General features: G+C 44.4%; 1 protein-coding gene across 1 annotated transcript; it reads right to left on the reverse strand.

Annotated features, from left to right (window-relative positions):
• Positions 1-460: 460 nt before the first annotated feature.
• LOC135896488 (ubiquitin-associated domain-containing protein 2-like) lies at positions 461-20,856 on the reverse strand. Its single transcript, XM_065424898.1, has 10 exons — positions 20,698-20,856; positions 20,397-20,527; positions 20,142-20,261; positions 19,948-20,051; positions 18,582-18,702; positions 17,694-17,741; positions 10,900-11,157; positions 9,195-9,291; positions 8,330-8,373; positions 461-669 (listed from the first exon to the last, which is right to left on the reverse strand). The coding sequence occupies exons 1-10, from the start codon at positions 20,735-20,737 to the stop codon at positions 559-561; spliced, it is 1,074 nt and encodes a 357-aa protein (XP_065280970.1). The 5' UTR covers positions 20,738-20,856; the 3' UTR covers positions 461-558.
• Positions 20,857-20,863: the final 7 nt, after the last annotated feature.

The raw sequence follows: 20,863 nt of genomic DNA on the forward strand, positions 1-20,863 counted from the left end.
TTTATTTATAAATACTTAAAGCAATGTAAAAACATGTGCAAACCTATTATTAATTAATACCCAATAAAAAAAAAGCAGGCAGGCCACATTGAATCACTAGATGATCTGTGACCACATACAAACTGCATTCAAGTTGCTCGAGCAATATCATATGCAGGGTGAACAGCTCGTTACTACTTCCAGAACATAGAAAAGCCACACTAACAAATGGGTCCAGGGTACATTTGCATGGCCAAAAGCACAACTGAAATCACACCGTGCGAAACAAGCCTCATGATCTGCTTTTTAGGTGAATGGCATCGCAATGAGCTGTTGCAAAAATGCCGCCTAAGCAATCTATGAAAACCACTGCAAGGAGCGCTGCGTCAACCAGTGTTGTGCGTTACCTGTTTGTGACTGGACTGTCCATCCGTGATCCCGGGTGCTGCGCCATACGCCTAGGCGATATAGAGTGCTGGGGTAAACAAACCACAAAATGTATTTTATTGCACACAGCGCTGCTCTGTCATTGCACAGTCCGTGCTGTGTCTATAATACAACTCTCGATGAACGCCAGTCTCAGCTCTCATTCAGGAGCAATGTGGTGGCCAGATGCACATCATTGTTAGAGTTCCTCAAGGCCCTGACCACGTTCTGCCGCTCGAAGCCCATGTCCACAAGTGTCTGCACCTGTTGTCAAAAGAGAAAGTGTTTGTATTAAACAAGAACTGAAATACCAAAATATTGTGTCCTTGACAAAAGCTGTGCCTGCTAGCAGAGCCACAGAAGTGGTAAAGCTGAAATTTGAATTCGCAATTTGTACCAGTGGCCAAACACTTCGCTAAGTTGGCTTTTCTTGCTTAGTCTTAGAAGTTCTCACAGCAGTATTATTAGCTAGCAATAGATCCCAGTAGGAATATGAACATAATGACATGACCAAAAACCTCACACTATCACTTCATACAAAGTCACATGAATGCAATAATGCAAGGGTGTACACACTTGGGCTAGACAAAAACGGAAAGAAGTGATGCAGCGGCAAGTGTGCATATCTATGGTGCGGTGAAAAATCCAATTCTGACATGAGATGTGATAATTTTAGAGTAAACAAAGCGTTCCCTTGCATACACAAGCAGGCCATATGCAGTGGTGCGAGCAGTATGCTACACGAGTTCTAACACACTCACCACATGCGGAGGTTCAGGTACCCGAAGCATGTAGAAGTGCATCCCTACTATGAGCTGTAAGGGCATAGTGTATTTTCTTCAGCACTATAGTCCCCACTCAGTCCTTAGTCCACTGAGGCGAATTTGAGCTCAACTCTTTTGTTATGACGAGAATATGGTGGTTCTTTTATAGATCTCGGAAAAAAATTACTTACCACTACAAATAATATTCCAGTACACATTGCAGAATAGCATATAGTGCATAGTGAAATGCTTTTTCCAAAAATATACGTAGCCAAACAATGAAGTTTACTAGGTAAAACGTAAAAATTATAGAAAGCACCATTTTTTGCTTCCAGTTGATAAAGGCAATAAAGAAACATGATATCTATGAAAACATTAATATCAAAGGAAATTCAGTATATACATTTCAAAGATAAATAACCCAGCAATAGTGTATGGAAAAATAAGTGCTCAGTACACCACCATTCTTTGGATACAAAAAAGAAACTAAGACCACTTCATCGTTTATGCCATGTGGTGAAGCAGTTCCTAGATCTTGTGAAGCATAGGTGCGCTCTGCGCTCTGCACGTCTGGTTTATGTTCAGCTTTGCGGTCTTCGTAACACACATTGCAGTTCTGCTTTTTTGGCATCTTTTGAGGATGGTCCGATGAGAAGTCCAAGGAACGTACTTCACCAGTTCGTATAGAGTCATGCACCTCTTCCAGGACCGATCGCTCTCAGTGTAGCTGGGCAACTACGAGATTATGCATCCAAGCATATCTGTTTGCATTCTTGCAGATTGTCCTTAGAGTGAAATCTCGGTACAACGAACTTCAGGGGACCGCGGGAAAATGTTCGTTATTCTGAAAGGTCGTTATAGTGAAAGCCAAAAAATTAGCCATAACAATAGCATTTCAGTAACCAAACGTCCTACCTTTGAAACGGTACCTCCTTGTGAACACGTTTCTCACACAATGCACACGTGATCGTCAGACAAGGCACATTTATTTGAAATAGTCCGTGATCGTCTTCTGACGGGTGCAGCACAGACTCTGCAGCACGAACGATTCCAGACCGTCCACATTCTTATGCACGCATTCGGTCCCTGTGCCGCTTTTGGCTATAAATATGCGGAGTTTTCGCAAGCAGTCCAACGCATCTGTGGCCGACACGGACTCGTCGCGGTCTTCGGGTGCTGCCGTAACGTGCAGCGAGATTCTTGCTGGTGCTTAAAGATTTTCTCCTTATCTTTGAGAATCATGGCGATCGTCGACCGCGCCGCTCCACGTTCTTTAGCCACGACGGATTGTTTCTTCCCGTCTTCTATCTCGCGAAGAATCTCTACTCTCTCGCTCAAAGAAAACTGCTTTCGCTTCTTCGCCGTGGTTAGTGTTGTTGAGCTCATGGTAACGCGAACGCCGGCACGCACTTCTAACACAATAATATAACCACAAGAAAAACAAGATTGACAGGCCTGATACGGGTGACAGATCGCGAACAACTGAGAAAACAAGCAAAGAAAACATGATGCGTCGTCACCTCCGCAACAGGGAAAAAAGAAAAGGCCCACTTCAGCGTTAATTACTACTTTTTTTTTTTCCTTCTGCTGCACCGTCTCAGGTTTCACGAGCCCATGCTCCCCGCCTCTCCACTCACAAAACCTGGTGCGTCGTTGCCTCCACAACGGAGAAGGGAAAAAAAGTCTCCGCCCGTATCTTTCTCCTTTCGCGCCATCTCAGGTTTTTGCGGGAAGCAAGTTGCAAGGCGCCCGCTCTTCGTGCTGCGTCGTCTGCTAGCTTAGAGCTCCAACTGCCGTGACGGATACACTGAAATCTAAGAATCCTCGCATTTCGGGATATGAGTTCGTAGTACTGAGGTGTTGTTAAGATGACACGGAAATTAAATAACGATCGTTATTCTGAAATGTTTGTTATTCTGAAGTTCGTAGTAGAAGAAGAAGAAGAAGAAACTTTAGTAAAGAATAGTCCGGCAGTTCTTGATGTGGTGGCCTCAGGTGACGGCTCGAAGTTCTTGGACTCGAGCGGCATCTTCGGCTTGCCGGACGGCCCAGAGCTGGTCTGCCAGCTCTGAACTTCTGATAGCCGCCTCCCAGCGGCGGCGACGCCTACGGAGAAGGTCCCCGGCGGCTCCCGCATCCGGGGCGGCGTCGGGAAGAACGGAGCTCGAGCCTTCTACTCTGGCAACAGCCGCGATTATGGACGCGTCGCCAACGGAGCTGCTTTGATTACCGTTGTTGCCGGTACACTCCCAGAGCATGTGTCGCAGCGTTGCTCTGCGTCCGCATGTTTTACACGCGTCTGTTGGGTACAAACGCGGATAGCAGTGGTGTAAGATAGCGGGGCTAGGGTAGGTGTGTGTCTGGAGCAAGCGTAACGTCACGGCCTCGTTCCTGTTCAGTTTATCGTGTGGTGGCGGGAATTTGCGTCTTTCGAGTCTGTAGTGTTGGGTGAGGTCTCTGAACGTGGTTAGGCGATCGCCCCACGCCCAGTGTGTTTCTTGTTGCTGTGTTTCTGTTGTAGTGTCCCGATCCGGCAGATCCGATGCCCCGCTCTCGGGGGCGGAGGCGGCCACATAATCAGCGGCGGCTCGGCGTGTGAGACCTCGAGCCGTGGCGTGGGCCGCCTCGTTTCCCGCTAGCGGAACATCGGTGTGTGCCGGGGTCCAGAGGAGGAAGACCGTAGAATTTTGGGGTTGCGAGGGCGAAGACGAGTCCCCGTCGTCAGAAATTCGGAGTATGCGGGCCGCTTCCCGCGAGACACGACCGCGCGCGAAGCCGCGGATTGCCGCCTGCGAGTCGCTGATCACGATCGCAGCGTTCGGCACCGCGACGAGCGCTAGGGCTATCGCGGCTTCTTCGGCCGCTTCCGTGTGTCCCGTGGTCACCGTGGCGCTCGCGAGGCACCTACCCGAGCGGTCTACAACCGCTATCGCGTGCGCGCTTCTCCCTCCTCCATATCGCGCCGCGTCTACGTACACCGCCTCGTTGCTGTTACCAAACTTCTTCTCAAGGTCGCTTGCTCGTTTGTTGCGTCTCCCGGCGTGGTGCGTCGGGTGCATGTTCTTGGGAAGCGGCGGGATGATCAGGCGGTCGCGAACAGAGGCGGGAACCGCCATCTTTTCTCCATGCTGAGTGTGGTACGCGATGCTGAGCGACTCGAGGATGCATCGACCTGCCTTTGACCTGGATAATCGTTCGTATTGCGCAATGTCGTGCGCCTCGATTAACTCGTTGAGAGAGTTGTGAACTCCGAGCTCTAGAAACTTGTCGGTGCTCGCGTTGAGTGGAACGCCGACCGCCCTCTTGAAAGCCTTTCGGATCATGCATTCGACTTTGTTTTTTTCGGACCCGATCCACCTCAGGTAGGGGGCAACATACGTTATGCGGCTTATCGCGTACGCCTGCACGAGACGGATCGCGCACTCTTCACGCATACCATTGCGTCTGTTCGTGATGCGACGCAAGAGTCGGATGGTGTCATCTACCGAACGACGAAGTATTCGCACCGTCTCTCCGTTATGGCCGTTTGCCTGCAGGTGTAACCCTAGGATTCTAATTTTCTCTACGTGCGGTACGGGAGTACCATCTGCCAATGTAATGCGTATTTTGGAATATTCCCGTTCCTGTTCGCGCAGGGTTTTACGACCTCTCCTTGTGGGTTTGTAGAGTAAGAGTTCGGACTTGGTAGCCGAGCACTCGAGGCCCGTTCCACGCAAGTAATTCTGAACCGCATCTACTCCTGCCTGTAGCGTTCGCTCGACGTGACCGTCACATCCCCCTCCGGGAACCCAGAGGGTGATGTCATCCGCGTAGAGACTGTGATGTAATCCTTCTATTTCTGTTAATTTCTCGGGTAGACCAAGTAGAACTAAATTAAAGAGTAATGGTGATATGACGGATCCTTGCGGCGTGCCGCACGGACCCGTCTGAAATTCCGGTGATTCCTCGTCACCGACGACGACGCATGCGCGCCTGCCCGTGAGGAAGTCTCTAACGTAATTATACATTCTTTGGCCTAGTCCTAATGTTCTAATTGTTTTTAAGATCGCTTCGTGCTTAACACTGTCAAAGGCCTTTTTAATATCTAAGCCTAGAATTGCCTTAGTGGAGCTGGTAGTGTCGTCTACGATCTGGTGTTTAAGTTGAAGCAATACGTCCTGTGCGGAGAGGTTGCGGCGGAATCCTAGCATGGTGTGCGGGAACGCGTCATGATCTTCGAGAAAGTCGGTCACGCGGGTGAGAACTGCGTGTTCCATGACTTTGCCGACGCAAGACGTAAGCGAAATCGGTCTTAGATTATCGAGCGTAACTTGCTTGCCAGGTTTAGGAATCATGATAACGCGGGCCCGTTTCCACGCTTCGGGAAGGGAACCCTCTCGCCAGCACTCATTGACGTAGGCCGCGAGTCGGGAGATTGACTCGTCGTCTAGGTTTCGGAGAGTCTTGTTGGTAACCCGGTCTGGGCCGGGCGCCGATCGAGTGTTGAGTTCGACCAGGACTAACCGAATTTCCGATTCGCTAAATTCCGCGTCCAGTTTCTTGTTTGTGACGCCGTCGTACTCAGCGTACTGGATGCTTTCGGCTTTCTTAAAGTAACGGTCACGTATGGCGTCAAGGAAGTTATCGCCTTTATAATCTCTTAGGAGTCTACGAGTCTTGTGGCCTTGAGCGGCCCGAGTCTCCTCCGGATCTAATAGGTGTCTAAAAAGGCGCCAAGCGCTCGCCCCGGTCATCTGCCTCTCGAGGCCGTTGCACGTGTCTTCCCATTGTGCCCTGCATACCTGAAGTGCGTGTTCTTCGATGTCTCTGTCTAACTGCGCTATGCGTTTGCGCAACGCCTTATTATGTCTTTGGCATTTCCATCTCTTTAGGAGGGCTCGCTTTGCTTCCCACATGTGTAGGAGCCTGCTGTCAATTATTTGTGAAATATTTTTATTTATTATTAATTTATAATTATAATTATAATTAATTTATAATTTATATATTAATTATTTATGAAATATTTTTACATTGAAACTATAAGCAGTTGGCACAGGATTTCTTAAAAGTTCGTTAATCTGAAATGTTCGTTAATGTGGTGTTCGTTGTGACGGGGTTTGACTGTATCACCTTTGCAGGGAAGAAAGAAATCCCACGCCGCTGTAAACTGTCTTGCGCTGATTTGTAATGCTGAGCCAAGACGTGCTATGAGCGACCTTCTTAGCATGAACGGAAGTTTTTTTGCTGCCGATGGTAGCACATCATAACTCAGCGAAGTATGCACTCTGAAGATAATCAATAGAGCTCTCAGGTCGTGAAAAAAGATAGGCAGATAAGCCCGCACAAGGAAGCAGACTGCTCAATGCCGTAAAGGAAACTCGCTGGTGAGCAGCTGCGGATGTCCCATGCTGACACAAAACATTGTCCCCATCAGAGCTTGAATCTGCTTTGCTGTCATCTTCCGAATAATAACTCAAGTCCACATCACTAAATTGAAGTGCGGGTGCAGCATAGTTTTGAGTACAATGCTTTTCTCGCAATGCAGCCATGTGGGACGACGCCATGGGAGCAACTTTCGATAACTGTGCAGTGACACTGGCAGCGCCCCTTGCCTGGATTTTATAAGAGATGCGAAACCAAAACTCTTGGAAGCTGGTTGAAAATGCCAGGTCCAGTTGTTGGACCTGCAGTAGACCTTCAGAAATACACTTTGGCAGAATAAAATGACTCAGACTCCAAAGCAAAGCTCACTAGCGAATAGCTGGAGTCATTTCCAGTTAATTGTCACTGCCGTGCACTGTCGGACGGCAAAGCTGGTGATATAATTTAATTCTTGACTTGCTGGGAGTCACTTGACTACAAAATTTTGATGCTAGTGCAGCGTAATCGTGTGCGGCATGCTTTTTTCTCGAGCGTGGCAGAAGGCGACATTCGCTACAACATATGCACCTTAGTTCGCAAAAAGGCCCGTCAAAAATCACGACGTCGCTGGAGTGCATAAGTTTAAACGAATTCTGAAAGTTCAGTGCCTGTACTAACTACTGGACAGCCTTAAGTGGATAAGAAATGGCTCCAATGTGACAAAATTGGCAATCTAAAGCATCGATCATCGGTGATCAATTCGAATAGGCATGGTAACGAAAGATTTAACGGAATGTTTTTACTTTGATTAGCACATTTAGTGTGCTCCCTGTACTTTCCAGAGGCCGGCTGTACATTTAACTATGTCTTTTACCATTTTCCCCGCACACTTTGGTCACTGCCTGGTCTATGGTCTAATGGGTAGAGCATTTATTTGGCTGCTGTGCTGAGGGAACTGGGTTTGAAACCAACTGTCGGACCAACCTGAGTCGCTGGGTATGTGACACTAGGTATGCACTGTGATTCAATGAACCTCCCTAGCGCCAACTTGAGTAACTGGGTATGTGCGAACTAAGCTGCGCTGTGCAGTTTGCAACAAGGCTTTGCACATGTGTTCACAAATCTGAACACTAAAATGTAGCCACTTCAACTATTGCGAGCAGCATTCACTTGCATATCACAAGCTGCCAGTATGAGCTGGAAATACTGCTTGCGTGCAGCAAAGACCATTGCAGAGCTGATTTCGCTATGCGATATAGCATAGGAAAATCTAGCAGGCGCAATCTCGTCTCGGATTTTTCAAGCGCCATTGCAGTTCTTCAAAAATTAAATCTTGTAGACTTGGCACTTCACAAAATTTATCGCTTTAAACTTCTATAGTCCAGAAGATATCGTAACAAAATGTGAACACGGAGATATCCCCACCAGTTATGATTCACGACAACATTGAAAGCTGTCTCCGACTACTTGCCACAAGGCGCAGCCATCTCATCATGTTTCACACTGTATTCCAGGATTTCAAAAGAAGTGTGCACTTCTGGACACCTATTGTCCAATCAATTGCCAATGTGCTTGCAGCGCATTGTTCTTTTAGATAGTGTATAAATGAATAAAGGTGGTACAAAATGTGCCAGCTAGCATAGAACTCTTGCTGTGCTGATGATGACAAGCACAAATTGCAAGCAGGAGTGTGCTGCATGTTTCATTATGCTGCCTTCAATGAAATATTGGCCCGAGGCACTCAGGGCATGTGGCACAAGCAAGGCAGTAATAATAATAACAATAATAAAAAAATTATAAAAGCGCTCCAGCCAGCATACCTGCTCCTCTGTAGAGTGACCATTTGGTATGTTGCTTCGGTTTTCTGCATTTGAACAAAGTAGAAACAAAATAAATGTTTTAGAAGTATGCAGCTACCACGAAGGTCTGATTTAACAAACACACCAGGCTACTAGTTCTGAGACAGGCATAACTTGCAAACACGAAGCACTGAAGTTCACAAACCAACTGTAGCAAGTTTCCAACAGTGCACCACAGCAGCCATGATCAAATTTACAGCATAGGATATGGGGCTGTGTATTCTACACAAGCCATGCAGTACAGCTGCGCAGCTGAACGTTCTCAGCTGTACTTCAATAACCTTGTGGTAACTTGCACTTCAACAGATGCAAATTGTACACCATAGGAGAGGGCATTGGAAAGTGTGCTTATTTATTTGTTCATAATACCATATCATACTACAGATCCAACACAGGGCAAAAAAAAAAAGAGCAGAAATTCAATAATATTAGAAAAAAAAGAAAAAAAGAAAATGTTTACAGCCAGCAAACCACTTGAAGTAGGGAATAAAACATTCAGGAATGAAAAAAAAAAAAAAATATGGCACAGACCCTCAAATAGAACAGACACAATTCAAACTAAGAGAAAGATAGGCAATATGCACTTACAAAATGTCTACAAAGCACAACACAAGAGAAAAGCAATTTGTCTCGGTTAAAGTGAAAGCACGAGGTCTATCTGAGTGCACCAAACAGCACGAGCAGCAATGTGGCCCCATCGACCGCAAGCTTCCCCACCTTAGCTATCAACAGAAGTATAGCTGGCCCAGAAATAAAACAAGCAAGGACACAAAGAGAACACTGACGAGATATTTGACATTATGATGAATAAGAAAGAAAAAGTTACCATAGGCTTCTGTATTCATCATATTATTCCAAGCGTCACTGTCGTCCAAGCTGGGAACAAGCCGCTCTGCATAGCCTTGCGCCATCTGCTGTCGGCTCTGGATGCCACGGCAAAAAAGATGAACAGTTGAAATAAGTCTCTGCTAGTCTTCTGTGAACAATAGTGACCATGGACTCGGAAGAAGAATCTAAAACAAGATGGACAATGAAGTTCTTGATAGCTCAACAATTTAGGACATATAGGATTAGCAATGACATGAGCAAAATAATGCATTTTGAAGATCTAGACAGTGCCATTATTATTCCTGCACCCTTTTCTTTTCACATTCAAGACCAGATTCTCATGTTTAGTACCACCAGAGAGATATTTCTTTGCTGGCCTTGAGCACACACCTTTTCCGAGATATATAGGTACTTCAATAACGATTATTTACCACTAGAAACAACACACAAGCAACAGGAAACTTGAAACAGCAGCGACCGACAAGCAACGCATTGTCTTTAGGTCACAGTGCCCTGCAGCCAATTCTGCCTTCTTTAGGAACGGGTCGGAATAATCCTCTTCGAAGCAAGCATCACTCTGGTAGGTGGTGTCCTGTGCTTACAGGAGAGGGCGGTGCACATACCATCCCGATTTTTTTATTGCATGCATTTCCTTGCAACATTGTGCTGCCTCGTATTTCAACCCCTTTAAAGCTTTTCCGTGAACAGAATTTATTTTTCATGAAGCTTGACTCAGCATTCACGAAATTGTAAAACGAGACAAAATTCCTAAACACTACCAAACACGCAGGAGTTGGCAGGTATGTCAATGGCCTTTCAAGGGACACTAAAGGCAAATAATATGTCAAGCAAAGTGATAAATTAGTGCTCGAGAATCTCTAAGGTGTCAATATTATTGCGAACGGAGCCTTGGTAATCGAGAAATTGAGGTAAATGCGGGACACGATTAGACTCTCACAGGACGTTCAAGTACTTGCCTGATAACGAAGGCACTCCTCATTTAACTTCTGTCACTAGCACTCAGCTACTCGTTATAATAACATCCTTGTATTGCATTATAAGACAAAAGAAAACACTACTTGTCCAGCTCCATTTCAATTTTAGAAAAATGAACTTATTGACATTACCCTTGACAACGACGTGGGCAGCCGAGAGGTTTCATTTTCGCTCGATTCTGCACCACCTGCACTTTTGCGTTTCAGTAGTTTCATTATCATGCTGCGCTGGTTGTGCTGGCTCACGAAACTCAGACAAAATGCAATCGGCAGAGAATTCCACTTCCGTATGATGTTGCGTAATGCCCGAATGGTCCACGTTGCCCAAAAGCAGCTGCAGTGGCGAATACACTGGACTGTCTTGGTTTGGTTTCTCCACCCGCGTGTTTGCGTTTTGTACAAAAAACTGCACCGCCTTCTGTCAGTCGCTGTTTTACTCACCGACGGCAGCGAAGGGCAGTGATGGCATATGCAATGTCACCACTCCCTGGTTGGGTGGCGAGGGATTTAGGTTTGAACTGCAATAAAGGTACTCGAACCTTTCAGATGCCATTTTCTAGTAAACGGTCTTTTCTTGGTACAAAACAAGCAAGGTTTCTGGAATGGTGTTTAAACAGTCCACGTCAAATTTGTATTTACCTTTAGTGTCTCTTTAATGGGCCTGTAAGGCATACTACATAAATACATGAACAAACATGAGCAACCCACTATGCCCATGGCAGCAGCAGCGAGGTGAGGTGGCGTCCGGGAACCCCTTGCGTGCTGCAGGAGCAGCTGCCGCTCGAGCATCTCGGCCTGCTGCTGCCTCTGGATTTCGAGGGTGGCTCCCATGAAGGGCTCCTCCCGAGGCGGTGAGGAACGCATCAGCCTCCCGATTGTCGCTCCACACAGTCGGCCTATCCAGCTGGGCACCCGCACTATTGAGCTTACCCAAAGCAGGTTCCAGCGGCATATCACTCCGGCCATCTGCAGGATACCCCCATATGCACTTGTCAAGTTGGGCACCCGCTTTGCCTCACAACTGTGTATGGATGGATGATAACAGAGTCCCTATTGAAACGGAGTGGTGGCATGCATCACCAAGGTTCTTCCCTTCCTACTGGGCCTCTTCTCCTCACTTTTATAACATATGCAGTTTACGGTAACAAAACACCGAATCTTTAATAACTCTATGCCAGGCTATAAATTAATTTTAAAATTTTACATCTTCACTGTGCGTTCTTTTCTGCCACTAATCCTTTAGCCATAGTCTCCACCTCAGATGCCATTTATGCATCTCCTGCTGTCCTTAACGCCGAAGGACTTGGGCACGCTAACCACATCCCTGTGTTCTGGATGGATACAGTGACATTCTAACAATATAAGCTGAGTGACATCTTCCACATTTTCACATGCTATGCACACATTTTTGTCACCAATGTCCCATAGGGCATTTTGACTTGACAGCCATTGCACTGTACAGCAGTGAAACTGGTGGCTGACTGCAGCTGCATACGCAATTTTAACAGCCATCAAATTAGTAGTTTATTTCAGTGTGCAGAAGACGTGCATGCCATCTGAAGCCTCAAAAGCCTTTGAAAGGCAGAAGTGCACAGCCTATCTAAATGCCATGCACATTTCTAAAGCATGAAAACTGTGAGCAAGCCAAATTGGTCACATTGTTAAATATTTTAAAGCATAAAGCTTTCTTTGCCTTGTCCCTTTACTTTGCATTGTTGTCTTGCTGAGTAGACAATCCCTTGGGCCACAGAGTCACCAAGAATGTGCCACTGAATAGGTACCCAAATAGACAACTTGGTGAATGTAGCAGTGGAACTTGCACAACTTAGGTCACTGGGCATGCCCCCTACCCCCCTCCCAAAATAAAGAAAGGAACAAGTGGCAAGAAATTAAAAATTGAACAAGGCAGCAACACAAGCAGCCAAGTAGCTAGAAAGAAGTTGTCACTGCAACAGATGCAGCATCCCAACGTCAGGAAAAGCCTGGAATCTGAATATTTTGTCTTGCACTTGACTGGCCTTTTTTCTCACCAGGTCTGGCCATTTTGAGCTGACAGGCGCAGAGCATATGTTGTCCGATAATGATCGTGTCTGCAATGTATTACGTTGCTACGCGCCGTGAAAAGATCTGAAATTTCAAACCGAACGCTGTTTTTTTCTTCTCACGGCCTCCACACTCCGATCCGGATGGCGACGTAGTCATGCCCCTGCGCCTACATAGCCGCGTCCGTAGTGTGACGTTGCTCGTGGTGATACGTGATTTCGAGAATTATTCAAGACCTCTGTTATTTGTGCAATCTGTTGCTTGAATTGACGAATTGAAGTTGAAATATCACATTAAAGAGAGAGGCACGAGTTGTATTAGTGACACGTCTGTTTTTCTGTTTGAAAACGAGTTGCAACTGTTAAAAACGTCACTGGAATCACTCTAGGCAACACTGATGTACGCATGCGCATTTGTTAATTCTCCCTGTCCTGCTGCAAGAATAAAATCAGTTAAGTTCAGCGCTCGATCTGTTGTTTCGTACTCTTCCTTCCCAAGTCTTTATTTTCCTTTTTTTGGTGCAACAATGTATTCTTTAGTTCTACTAAAACACACAAACAGAATGTCTGCGTGTTTTCTGTTTTACTTCGCACCGAAGCAAGAGAGATGTACTTCCGCTTGATCAACTTGTTCCCAGGGTCGTGTGGTCATGTGCGCAGGTACCGAAACTATGCCATTTTCTATTGTGTTCCAGCGCGTAATCATGCTCTGCGATCCGCTTGTTCTGCCTCAGTATTCGTGTAGCACTCGTATAGCACTGAATTATACCGCGTCATGTTTCTTTGTGCACAGTGCACAAAATCGTGTGCTGTGTAAACGACACAACAGCGTGCGCGACGCTGTCAGCGAAAGTGAGTAGGGGCGGGAGAGAGAGAGAGTGCCTGCAACTTATGAGTCATGCGATCTTCAAGTTCCAGTAATGGGAGAACGCAGGGAAGGAATTTCGCTTGCATAGGCTAGACAGGGCAAGTGAAGAGAGTGTCTGGCTTGGCAGTGGAGCCTGCCTGCTGAAATCATGGGTTTGTGGCACTGAAATATTTCTATCTCGCCTTAATGAGCCGATTTGAAAAATTTTTGTGTCAGAATGCTCCCTAGATGACACCTAACAACTTCCGGTGTATAACCAAAATTTGCTAAGGGGCCTAGCAAGGAACTCTTTATGGTTGCTTGATTTTGTGCCTATTTTCCAGCTGAGTTTATTTCACCATTTCTAGCCCTGCCTAAATTGAACCCAAGTACAACAATCGCTATTGTTACTGATTCACTATCTGACAGGTCTGTTAAATCATCCATGCCTCATCTCTTTTATTCACTAGTTTCTGCACATGTACAAAATGTTCATGTAATTGGGTACCTGGTCATAAGGCTTGTTTTGAACGGAACTGCTGGTTCAGTGTCAAAGGTGCAACCCACTCCTTCCTGTTTTACTGCTGACAGCACGCATCACGGTGGTTAGATTTTGTAGGCATGCAGCTATGAAAGCATTATCAGATCCTGTATTCGCTGCTTTCCCAGGTTATAGCACCCATTACTTCCCTGACATAGCACATATTATAACACTAGAAAGCTCGAGGTCTCCCTCAAGAAATTACATTGCCACATTACTTCCCTGGATTTTTTTCTTACACAGGTCAGGTTCGATGACGTTCCTTCTGTGCTTGTTTTGCAACAAGGAAGCGGCAACTGAACAATTCTTATCTTATGGCCACTTCATTGTTGCAAGAAAAACTAACTATCTGAAGCCTTGGCAGATCTTGTTAGTATTCTGTAACTTCGGGTCTTGACTCTGGGATTCAATGACGGGGATGTTTGCTCGACCAACCGAGAATTCCTTACCGAGTTCTACCGATGGCCCTGTTAAATTTGTAATTTTTTTTCTTTTGAAATTTTCAATAACTGACCATTGATCCTTATTGTTGTTATTTTTATGCTAACACGTAATTTCGCCTTTCCACAGCATTTACTTGGTAACTCCTGAAAACTTATTACGGGTTATAACTTGGAATAACTAATCTATTTCTTGGCCAATCCCCTTTTGTACGCCCTACTTTTTAACTTGATAACAATGACAAGTGAACTGAACAAAATGGGACCAGAGCGTACATTGAGCCACAGTTACTAAGAAGTGAACAAGTCAGCAACAGAAAATTGAAGAATTTGGCGACAGAGACGTTTGTAAGATTACATTCCAATTGAAGAAATTTGTGCAACCATTTCCATTATTACCATTACACTTGCATAATATCTGCTTTAACATTTGCTCTAATGTCAAAGAAAGCTTCACTTAACAGAGATTCCCACATTAGGGAGGGATTAACCAAATTTTTTCCCCTTTCATGGCAATTATGCATGCCAGAATTATGGCAGTGCCAAAAATTGCTCAATTTATCAGTACTAATTAGACTGCAATCTATGTGAGACTTATGCGAGTTGCCATATAGCTGCCACATATCTAAGAGCAACATCAGCGCTATGACCATAAACACACTGTCAGGAACAAAAATACACAGCATATTGAAGTCAGTGATGGAGGTACACTGTTTTCAACAATACAAGTCGTTGCTAGCGATGGTAGCACAATGAGCTTATCGTTAAATTATTGAAAGCCTCAAAGACTACTATCTCATGCTAGAATTGACCTGTAAAAAGGGAAATGGCTTTATCAGATGACTTCGCGGAAAAAAGAGCACCTGGGAAAAAAATGATGATTTTTTCAGAATTTTGCTTTTTTTAATTGAAATGACTACAAAGCACAATATTTCAAACATGTGCCAGGTTGTTTCTGATCGTTGCTTGCATTAGGCGGTTTCAGCTTCCCGCAGCTGGTGTCAGGTTACTTAACTATTTCTGAAGAGCAAATGGTAAGCAATGCAGTGGCCAGCCTGGCACCAATTACATAATCTTGGAATGCACTGAAACAACACTAAACCTTTAACCATTCTCTTATACATATCCATTTCCACATCCTGCATGCGTTTCAACAGCAACTTTTCATGTGTTGCTTGCGCATCCACTCCAACACGCTACGCTGCTGTTAACTGCAGTAGATTCACCATTCTCAGAAGATGGTACAATGATGAATAAATCCTTGAAGGAAAAAAAACAGTCAGAAAACACAAAGGACAAGAGGAGAGGTTCACACCACAACGATTTCACACCACCACTTGTTGAGGTGTGAACCTCTCCTCGTGTCCTTTGTGTTTTCTGACTGGTTTTTTTCCTTCAAGTATGTACCCACTGGCCCAGATTTCAACCCTTCTGCAAAGAATAAATCCTATTATTCAATAATTATTACCTTCAGCATTCACATTTCTGCGTACACATAACTTTTGGAAAGGAAAAACACAATCCGAATTTTGCTGTCTCTACGCCTTCACCAACTGCACACAAATTATTGGTCATGCGTGTTAGAAAATATTACCTACACTTCATACTCAAACCTAGCATGTCGCTATTTTGGTTATTGCGACTTTTGCTGCCATATTAAATTAAATATTCCCCTGAAGATTGCAGGCTGTCTATAACTTTAAGCAGGTCCTAAAATTAAAATGGTTATGAGCAGAGGCCAGATTTTTAAGAACTAAAATATTTAAGCACCAAAATAATTGGTTTTAGGCGTCTAAAAAAGGTGTTTGAAGCATTGTTATTAGGCATCATAGGGAGCGAAAAAGGCGTTATAAAATATTCACAAACCACAAGTTGCTTTCTGTATTGAAGGTTCATTGCCAATTTTGATAAGAAAACTGAAGTAGAGTTCACATTGAGGTAATGACTTTACTGTGCCAGTCATCGATTCCTAGAGCCTTTTTTGGACACACGAGAGACCGATTTTTGGTCAACCTGCATACTGCAAACATGTTTATTTAATACATCTGTTCAATGCATCTGACACAATGAGCATGCAATGCGTGTTTATTAGCCAGACAATCTGCTGAAAATTTCATCAAGTGGAGCAAGCACGAAAAACCCAAAATTACACCAGGTAAGCTGCTAAACCGTTAATGATAAAAGGTCAAACTTGTTCCTAATGAATAGAAGTCATGCAATGTTCCAGTAAGAAAAGCGCTGAATAATGTGCATTCAAAAATCTTTTTAAAGCCTATCACAACAACCACATGATTATCATCTCTAGATCTTTAAGTTTAAGATTGTGCCTCTTCTCACTTGCGATAAGCTTTTTAGGATGAAAACAAGCACTCACAATCGCCAGGAGTGAATGGAACACTTTTGTATTTCCATATTGCTGAGGGCATCACACTCGCTGGGATTCTTACGTGTTCCCCTCCAAGACCTCGAAACTTTCTTTGGGTGGAAAAACAACAACTTCTGTTTCTTGTTTACGCAGACCACAACCTTGTACAAACTTTCTCAACAGCTGCTGCAATACACATGGGTTGCATTAAACTTTTGTCTCGTCCTTGTTCTTTTGTGGTTGCATGTGTTAATGCTGCTATAATTTTCAAATCAAATATGCACCAACTCGCCCAGAAAGAAGTTTTAATAAACTTGTGTTATGGTGCAGCAGCTACGTCACACCCCATGCATTGTTCATAAGAACTGTTCCGTAAGCACTTTTTCTATATCACTGTGGCTATATTCTTTGCAAGCTTTTTTTTTTTAAATCATACATTAGAGCACAACAGCTTGTACCTGTTTATGTACATTTATCTAAATAAAGAGAGCAGGACGAGTGGCAGAGCTTACTGCTTTAGATAAATTGCCAAAGGCTGGTTTTCTCTGCACAACCACGAAAGAGTAGAGGCACTAAATAAGGGTAAGGTGCAACTACAGCCCATAGTGGTCCCAGACCAGAAAACTTTGCATGCATTCATTTAAAGTACACACTGTGTGCTCTACAGTCAGCACTCTTTCCAAGCTACAGCCAACAGTACACCTTTATCAAAATGCTGCGCCCATTTTTCTCTCTAATCTCCGCTTTCAGTGTAACATGAAGTTGCGTGTCACTACCGAAGAAACAGACTTTTTATTACCTTTTTCTAGTTCACTACTAATCAGTGTTAGGAAGTAGTGAAATACCATTAAAGGATCAATAAACACTACCCTGCAAGCCCTCATTTGCCAGATCACACTGCCAGGTGCATTGCCATTAGTAACAGCATCTGCCAATGCTGCTAAGTGTTAATGAAAGAAGAATGTGCTTCCAAAACATAATGAGCAGCCCTGCAAAATGACTTTTCAGGTGTAAAAAAGGAAAAATAGGCATACATAGGAGCAAACAACCGAAATAGGCATTTATAGGTACCATATATTCAGTGCTGAACAACTTCTTCACCCATAATTCATGCTCATGCACCAGAAGGGTGCAAGTGCAACGCATGGGAAGAAATCGGCATTTGCCAATAATCCGATTTCTAGTTATGAGCTTTGCAGGACTAGATCGTTACGCACAACAACAGTGAACGTAAGTTGCCACAGAATGAAGTCTGTGATCCACTCACCAATGAACACAGCCCACACACTGCTGTCTCCTTGGAAGTGCTAAGTACCTGCGAAAGCAAAAGGGGTGCAGTATGATGTAGGAGACTGGTACAAAGTGAATAAAATGCACTTCATGCATTCCCTTGCACACTGCTGTCACACAGCACTTGACAAATGCACTCGAAACTGCCTTTCCCAACAATCCTATCAAGTGAGGAGGGGAAGGAAAAGGAATTACTACAAAAGGTGATAATGGCTTCACAGATGCACACTAACAGGTTCACCTGTAATAACACTCAAAGTGCTTAAGTTAAGGAGTCCTGCAACACACCCAAGAAAGCAACCTTTGTGGCACTGATAACAATGTCGCACTGTGGTGGTTTAGTGCATAGGCGACATCACAGAGTCAACTATGATGACTGGAGAAAAATGCAATGCTATGTTTGTGTGGCATTGTGAGTCCTGTGTAAAAACAACCAAATGATGCTTTACACTAATTTTAATTAGGACCTATACCTGAGAACAAATGACCTCGGATGAAAAGGTTTATCACAGGCCACATGAGATGCTGAATACTTATTTATGCTGTTGCTCATTTTGATTAATAATCCACCTTCTACCTCATGCTGAACTTGAATTTGATAACTTATGTTTGCATACATTGTTTACCATAGCTTCTTTCTCTTTAATTTAATTCTCATGCCAAGAAAGAATGTAGAGCAAACACGGAGGCATTAAAAACTGTTGCATGGACTCTTGAAGTGAGAGGTTTACATAAATGCTTTCGCAGGAAGTTGCTCTTATGGTGTGGTGCATACACAGAACCTTCAATATTTATGCTAAAAATGCTGCACGATGTGTATTACACCTGTGAGAAACATGCAGAGAAAATTATGTAAATGACGCACCTGCAGCCCGAGCAAGTACGTGAGCGTTTTCCCTGTGACAGGGATGCCCAGCACATGTGACTGGGCCACTCGTGGGATATCGAGCAGGTAGTTCACAAAAAGTGAAAACACCAACGCATAGCTGCAAGAAACCAGACAGCAAAGGTTGGCCACATGTACAGTCAGCTACGTTCATAATCATTATCATAGCTGATATAACCAACTCTAGAGGAAAAGCTCCGCATAGCACCCATGCACTGAAATACGGATGCACAAGGGCATTGCCATGTTGCTACTCTGCAAAGGCGCTCATTTCCAGATGATGAGACACGATTCAGACGAGTCGTGCAATGAACACAATCCCAAGCCTCCCTCAGTATGGCGACGCCATCTAGTTCAGGTGCCTGCAAACGCATCCTTTCATGCACCGTAATATTTACATAAGAATTTTATAATTTGCAATCAGATATTGCTAAAAAATATACGGAATAAACTTTACACATTGTTTATATGTACATGCAATGAGTAAATGTTTGGTTTTGCATGATATTTTGAATATTTTTAACGTCCCAAAATGAGAGGCAGCAAGATGATGCACCTTTGCAGTTGAACTTCTTTTGCCCCGCTTTTCTTCTAGATCTTTATAGAAGAGCAGTAATGTAAGCAGATAAAGCAAATACTAAAAAATTATTAGCAAAGCATACTTGTAGTAGTAATTGCCATCGGAATGAAAGATCATTAAATTAAATTGCAAGGTTCAATGCCCCAAAACTGCACAGTGGGTTATGATTGGATGCTGTAGTGAAGGGCTATGAATAATTTTTGCCACCTGGCGTTTGTGCACCTAAATTTACATGCATGAGAGTTTTAGATTTTGTCTTGATCGAAATGTGGCCACACAGCTGGAATGGAAAATGAAATATTCTAGAGCACAATCTGTACTCATGGCATTCATCAACAAAGCAACATCATCATGTTCTGCAATATTGCATATTATGGGCTGCACGCTAGTATGTACGGCATGCATGTATGTATGTATGCGTGCATTTTTATATGTAGTACCATTAGAAATATGCACTGGCAAATCTAGAGGAACAATGCCGATCCCTTCAGCAATGTTAATGCCACGTAGCCACTCAAGGTCAACTTCAAATTTTGTTCACATTAAACAATGTCTCAGCAAACACAGATATACATAACCAGATATGCATTACTGCTAGTAGTGCCAAGCAGTTGCTCTCTCAGCAGAGGCAGAACATGTTTGCCTTTATCTAAGATATTGTACGACACGAGGGTGCTCACACTTCTGGCTCGTGTATGCACACTTATGGAATGGTAAAAAATAAGGCATGCAATATGTGTGGAACAGGAGCAGCAATGCACTTACGGTCCACTGGGGAACGTTGACAGTGGGATCTCGAAATGTCTCAGCGTGTATATAGATGCAAGCTCCAAAAGTGTGGCCACTGCCGATGCAGCCAAGAGGAAAGACTGGAATGAGAACATCAAATTTAGGTGCCAAACAAAGTCGGTTGCTGATCACCGGTGGCACTGCTACTCGGCGGTAGTCGCCGTACTTACCGCAAACTTTTGTGAGCCATAGCGTCGTTCAAATACCCGGAAATAGTAGATAAGGAGCGACCCGCACACCAAGTCTTTAGTGTCGAGAAAGCACACTTTTGACGTGACTAGCCTCCAAAACTAGAAAGCAACAAAAAGAGGAGCAATGTCATTAGCCGACGCGACGCACAGAGACACACAGTTAACGAACTGATGTCGCCAGGCAGTGACACGAGCGCGATGTCTACTTGTGATAGAATAACAATGACAGCTCACCTCTCCCCTGTCAACGATGTCCGAGATGTCGTACAGGACGTAGTGCCTAACCTGGGCGAGTATTGGTGTGTGGAGCGCACATGATGTGAGAAATATCGAACCTAGCAGCCCCTTGGATACCGGAGCCTTGTCTGAAATTGATCGATGCATAGAAAATACACAATGAAGGGCAGTTGTAATCCTAGGTGTGACAATCGCGTGCTAACAAGTACGACTCGCTTGGAACGAAAAGTAGGATAAAGACGCCCCGAACACGACATGGTACAGCGCTTCGCGTAAACAGCCCGCGAAAGTCACTTACAGAATCCCGATGTACTGTATTGAGAAAGCATCGCAGCCATTCCTCCAATTCAACGAACTAAATAAATACCACGAGTCACGTCCGCTACCATTATGATTACACTACACTAACGTGAGCTTATCCTAGCGGATCGCGAGAGAAGCTGGCATCAAAACAAGGACCAGCA

The sequence above is a fragment of the Dermacentor albipictus genome, chromosome 1, assembly GCF_038994185.2.
Source record: "Dermacentor albipictus isolate Rhodes 1998 colony chromosome 1, USDA_Dalb.pri_finalv2, whole genome shotgun sequence".
In the NCBI taxonomy this organism is placed as follows: domain Eukaryota; kingdom Metazoa; phylum Arthropoda; class Arachnida; order Ixodida; family Ixodidae; genus Dermacentor; species Dermacentor albipictus.

What these genes read in the sequence shown, in the direction of transcription:
- LOC135896488 (XM_065424898.1), bottom strand. Translation starts at nt 20,737, where the DNA reads ATGGCTGCGATGCTTTCTCAATACAGTACATCGGGATTCT. An exon ending in CGTACTTGCTCGGGCTGCAG is followed by an intron (nt 17,742 to 18,581) that starts GTGCGTCATTTA and finishes TTGCTTTCGCAG; the next exon opens with GTACTTAGCACTTCCAAGGA. An exon ending in GTCACTCTACAGAGGAGCAG is followed by an intron (nt 670 to 8,329) that starts GTATGCTGGCTG and finishes TTTTGACAACAG; the next exon opens with GTGCAGACACTTGTGGACAT.